Source organism: Camelina sativa, chromosome 18 (assembly GCF_000633955.1).
Source record: "Camelina sativa cultivar DH55 chromosome 18, Cs, whole genome shotgun sequence".
Classification (NCBI taxonomy): Eukaryota; Viridiplantae; Streptophyta; class Magnoliopsida; order Brassicales; family Brassicaceae; genus Camelina; species Camelina sativa.
This window is the reverse complement of record NC_025702.1, coordinates 2,567,085-2,572,380: the sequence shown is the minus strand read 5'-3', so window position 1 is coordinate 2,572,380 and position 5,296 is coordinate 2,567,085. Positions and strand designations below refer to the sequence as shown.

Below are 5,296 nucleotides of genomic sequence, written 5' to 3'. Positions count from 1 at the left end.
TCTTGTGTGATTTCAATTTCTTACTTCTTAGGATCTCCCGTGCATTGTAATTGTGTGGGATCATGGATTCGTTTGGCTTTTCTTCTGGATTTTTTTCTCGGATTGATTTTTTGTTCTTCTATGTTTCGTTTTGTGATTGCGAAATCAGAACTTGTGATCTCTAGTATCAAACCTTACTTTATCGATCGCTGATTCATTATCCTGTGTATTACTCTTTTTTTGTTGGCTGTGAATTGATGATTAGAGGGTCTCTGTGTGTTTTACATACCGGGAGAAGTTCTTGATCTGATTTATGAATTGAGGAATTGGATCCTTTTACCCGATCTTATGATTCATATATACAAGTAGTGGTTTAACACATATTAGAGTTTGCTTGATTGGATTTAAAATCATTGGTGCTGTGAATTTGTCATCAGTGCTTCAAATCTTAGTTGGAACCAGTTAGTGATGATTACGATGGTTCATATTTATGCTATCCAGATTTGGAAAACGTATTACTAGGTAGGTATTCAATGATGATCAGATTTGTTTTGTTCCTCAGAAGTCAGAAGTCTATGATTGTAGGCAATAATTGGAACCAATACTAGAGATTTGGTGATACATCCCTGTCATATGCAGTGAATGTTTTCAAACTTTTGTTCTGGGATACATAAGGATTACTAGTAGATAAAGACTGGACTTGATTTTGTTGCACTTATAGCCGTTTTGACTCGATCATGTTTTAATGTATAGGTTCTCCTGACTGATTTTCATTTAACATTGATGATCTGTTTGATAACATATATGTTTTTCCCTTTTTTCTTTACTTTTTAATAGAAATCAGAAGACTTTCCGTCCTAAAAAGAGTGCACCTTCGGGAAGCAAGGTTTGTAAACTAATTTTTGTCCATCTTGTTTCTATGGCTGATGTCTATGAAACTCTGGTAGTTTTTGAGTTTTGGATTCGTTCATTAGTTGACATGAAATGTAGTGTGTGACTCTTCGTGTTAAACGTTTTTGTTTCTTTCGGAAATATAGGGTGCACAGCTTCGAAAACATATAGATGCCACCTTAGGAAGTGGGAACTTGAGAGAAGCTGTACGACTTCCTCCAGGAGAGGATGCAAATGAATGGCTTGCTGTAAACAGTGAGTACCACTCTGCTTGCAGTCTCATGGTTACTTTATTGTATACTTAATCTTCGGGATTTAATGTAGGACTTGAATAATTACTGATATCTCTTTCTTTTTACAAAGCTTTGTTGATATATTGTTTTTCTTTTCAGCTGTGGATTTCTTCAATCAGGTGAATTTGCTATATGGTACCCTTACCGAGTTCTGCACACCAGATAACTGTCCTACAATGACTGCTGGCCCCAAGTATAGCCTCACCTTTTACTATGTGTTATTCTTACATAGTTAGCTTCAAGCTTTGAGACTAATTTACTCATTAGAGGATCGTCCTATTTTTTGAAAAGAAACAAACTCGTTAACAGGCTCATATCATATATTTTCTCCTCGCCGTGATTATATCTGGGGTCTTCAAGTGGTCTGCTTTGTGATTAAGCTTGTTCAATTTCTTATGATGTCTTTGCAACTGTGAAGATTAGAAAGAGTGTAGGCTATGTTTTTGGATATCTGTAGTCTTCTCTTTTGGAGTTCTTTTATCACGCACTCAATTTTCTTTTCAAAAGGTACCATTTCTGTTTCGTTTCTGTGTCAAAAGATGACTTCCTAGATAGAGTGCCAACTACGAACCTACCGCTTCGTCATTCTCTGTTGAGCATTTGACCAGTCAAATCAATTATATGGCTTATGTTCTTGTTGCGATGGATCCTTTCTTTACATGTTTTTTTTTTTGTTAACACAGTCAAATTCTCTTTGCAGGTATGAATATAGATGGGCAGATGGTGTACAGATTAAGAAGCCAATCGAGGTTTCTGCTCCAAAATATGTAGAGTACTTGATGGATTGGATCGAGACTCAACTCGATGATGAAACCCTGTTTCCTCAAAGGCTTGGTAAAATATAATGTCCATGAGATCAATCAGCAACAAAACGTTCCATATCGACATCCTAATGCTAATATCCGGTTTTGTTGCAGGAGCACCATTTCCTCAGAACTTCAAGGATGTGGTGAAAACGATCTTTAAACGGCTATTCCGTGTGTATGCACATATATACCATTCTCATTTCCAGAAAATCGTTAGCCTCAAAGAAGAAGCTCATCTCAACACTTGCTTCAAACATTTCATCCTCTTTACTCATGTGAGTTCTCCTTTCTAAATTAAATTACTCGCTATTTTTTACAATTTGACCATTTCACTAAACTCTTTTGTCTTTTTTGGTTTTGGCAGGAGTTTGGACTGATTGACAAGAAAGAACTCGCCCCTCTACAAGAACTCATAGAATCCATCATTTCACCTTATTGAGCAAAAGAAAACAATTTCAGTTTTTTTTTTTTCTTTTTTTTTTTCCAGATTAAAACCCCTCAAAAAATAAATTAAGGGTAATAATTTTAATTTTTAAATTATAAAATCTTCCTGTTTGTTTTGTTTTTCTTAATCCTCTGTAAAATTTGAATATTTACTATGTAAAAAAAAACAAAAACAAAAACTTGATCTTGACTAGTACCCCTCCTTTATTCATGTGGGTTCATGTGAAAAGCAAAAGGAACTTTACATTATACTAATGATGAATTATATTTACCGTTAAGCATGTCGAATCTATAAAACATTCGTCAACAAAAACTATCATAGTACAAGAGCTTTTTTTTGCCTGTAAATGGAAAGTGAAATGTAACAGAGCTGCTATGACTTTTACTCAATTAATTAAACCATTTAAAATCCTTAATTACCTCTTTAATAACTAAATTTACTTTTCAGGACACATTCACTGCGTCTCTCTCTCTCTCTCTCTCTATAGTTATATGGGAATTTAAAACCTTTTGGGACTCATAAATCTTCCGGGTTTTGGAATCGAAAGAATCTGAGAATCCAAACACCAACCCAGATTCCGGCGCCGATCATTGATCTCCCCGGTGGGATTACATTGATTCGATTTTGGATCTAAGATTCTGATTTCATCGTCTTGGTGTGGGAAGAAAAGAAAAAAAGAAATGTCGAAGGTAGTGTATGAAGGATGGATGGTGAGGTATGGAAGAAGAAAGATCGGAAGATCGTATATTCATATGAGGTATTTCGTGTTGGAACCTCGTCTTTTAGCTTATTACAAGAAGAAGCCTCAAGATAATCAGGTAACATATACAATCATCCCCATTAATCTAGAGATGGATTTAGAATTTTCCCAAATTAAGAGTGTGGTTGTGAGATATAGAGACTTTAGAGAAAAGAGAAGGTTTACTTGTTTAATAGATGACGATGATCTTGTTGTACATGTTGAATGTAGCTGCCTATCAAGACGATGGTTATTGATGGAAACTGTAGAGTTGAGGATCGAGGTTTGAAGACACATCATGGACATGTCAGTTTTTGTTTCATTCTTTGCTGTTCCCTTTTCTTTTTTAGTGCTTATGTTGTAATGTGGCTTGTTTACCAGTAGAATGTGGATTTTGTATAGTGAAATATTCTCTGCTTGATGTTGTTGTCGGAACCATTGAATCTTTATATAGGCTTGGGTTTCGTAGAAGTGATCCTACTGATTCTTAGTGTTGTGATTCTGTGAAGTTACTATAAGTGCTTATGTGTTGTGATTCTTGTGATCCTGTGAAGTTTAATATAAGTGCTTATGTGCTGTGTAATGTGGGTTATTTACCAGTAGAATGTGGGTTTTTGCAAAGTGAAATATTCTCTGCGTGATGTATAAGTGATCTTACTGATTCTCACTCTCGTGATATTGTGAAGTTTTACCATTGTCTGTCTATCTCTCGTGACTTGGGAATAGTATAACTGATTAGAAACAGTTCATCTTATAATAACTGTTGTGAATAGTTGATGGATCTCCCCATGTCAAGTTAGTTTATATCTTTGGCTGTAATGTCATTTTTACTTTCCGGCTAACTGTAATCTCACTTATGCATTTGCGTTTTCTTATTTTCTTGACTTTTCTTTGCAGATGGTTTATGTGTTGTCTGTTTATAACAAGAAAGAAAAGCACCACAGAATCACGGTATCTTGTCCTTTCTTTCTGATTGCAATAGTAATAGTTTTTTATCTTGTTAGTCTGCATTTTAATGCTTTTTGTTAGTTCATGTGGAGTATGTTCTTGCTAGATGGCAGCGTTCAACATCCAGGAAGCGTTAATGTGGAAGGAAAAAATTGAGTGTGTCATAGATCAGGTCTGTAAATCCTATCTAGCAATCCGTGAATCACAAAATTTTCTGCCTTGTCTGTGTTATTTATCTGTATCCGCTTGAAATCTGAGGATTGCTACTTATCTGATTACCGTTCTGTGTTTTACACTGTTGCAGCATCAAGAGTCTCTAGTACCAAGTGGTCAGCAATATGTTTCTTTCGAATATAAGCCTGGAATGGATGCTGGAAGGACTGCTTCATCTTCAGACCATGAAAGCCCGTGAGTGCATCATCAACATCATTTCTTCATTTCTCCAGGCATCTTGAATTTATCTTACAACAACTCACTTGCTTAGGTTTGCTTGATCATATGATTTTTGCCTTATTCATAAGTTCTGATCATAGAGTACTATGTTCTTCCTTTACAGAGAGTATATCTGACCTGTGTTGAGAATGGTATGGTTTGTGGTGATCATAATCACAAAATAAACTTGAAAAAAACGGGATCAGTAATCATATTAGATACTAACGAAAGATTTGATCATCAGTCCTATTATTACTATGACTTTTCAATTTGGTTGTGTTAGCTCTGATCTTTTCTAAGAACGTTACAGATGCAAGATGATGGTAATATAATACTGCATGCAGAAAGTGACCATTATCATTTGATATATTATTAATGGTGATGTTGGACACTGTTTTCTTGTGCTGCATTTTATATACCTATATTTATGTGAAACAATCTATGCAATTTTCTTCAGGTTCAGTGCGTTGGAGGATGAAGATGACTCTCGACGTGATTTATTGAGGAGGACAACTATTGGAAATGGTTTTTCCTAATTCATTTCTTCACGTACTAATTTAGTCAGCTGCAATCCTTGATGCAATCTGACCACCTCAAACAAACATGCAGGCCCTCCAGAAGCTATACTTGACTGGACTAAGGAGTTTGATGCTGAGTTGTCAAACCAGAGTTCCAGCAACCAAGCATTTTCGAGAAAACACTGGCGTCTCCTTCAGTGCCAAAATGGTTAGTGGTTATGCATGGTGTTTGCAAGCATTAAAGT

General features: G+C 35.6%; 2 protein-coding genes across 3 annotated transcripts in view; both read left to right on the top strand.

Annotated features, from left to right (window-relative positions):
- LOC104760351 (MOB kinase activator-like 1A) lies at positions 756-2,414 on the top strand. The gene is made up of 6 exons (XM_010483259.1): positions 756-865; positions 1,017-1,125; positions 1,263-1,356; positions 1,864-1,997; positions 2,081-2,244; positions 2,334-2,414. The coding sequence occupies exons 3-6, from the start codon at positions 1,340-1,342 to the stop codon at positions 2,406-2,408; spliced, it is 390 nt and encodes a 129-aa protein (XP_010481561.1). The 5' UTR covers positions 756-865; positions 1,017-1,125; positions 1,263-1,339; the 3' UTR covers positions 2,409-2,414.
- The window catches only part of LOC104760350 (protein ENHANCED DISEASE RESISTANCE 2-like), a 6,232-nt gene continuing 3,813 nt past the window's right edge, over positions 2,878-5,296 (top strand). The window contains exons 1-7 of one of the 2 annotated variants that reach the window (XM_010483256.2): positions 2,878-3,232; positions 3,385-3,459; positions 4,051-4,104; positions 4,208-4,273; positions 4,406-4,509; positions 4,991-5,058; positions 5,143-5,259. In XM_010483256.2, the coding sequence (XP_010481558.1) occupies positions 3,095-3,232; positions 3,385-3,459; positions 4,051-4,104; positions 4,208-4,273; positions 4,406-4,509; positions 4,991-5,058; positions 5,143-5,259 (622 nt within the window). In that variant the 5' untranslated portion in view covers positions 2,878-3,094. Of the gene's footprint in view, positions 3,233-3,384; positions 3,460-4,050; positions 4,105-4,182; positions 4,274-4,405; positions 4,510-4,990; positions 5,059-5,142; positions 5,260-5,296 lie in introns of those variants that run through there. The other variant, XM_010483257.2, reaches the window with a different exon arrangement.

Excerpts from the sequence above, each read along its gene's own strand:
- LOC104760351 (XM_010483259.1), top strand. Across the intron at positions 1,998-2,080 it reads CCTGTTTCCTCAAAGGCTTG|GAGCACCATTTCCTCAGAAC; the intron begins GTAAAATATAAT and ends GTTTTGTTGCAG. Across the intron at positions 2,245-2,333 it reads ATTTCATCCTCTTTACTCAT|GAGTTTGGACTGATTGACAA; the intron begins GTGAGTTCTCCT and ends TGGTTTTGGCAG.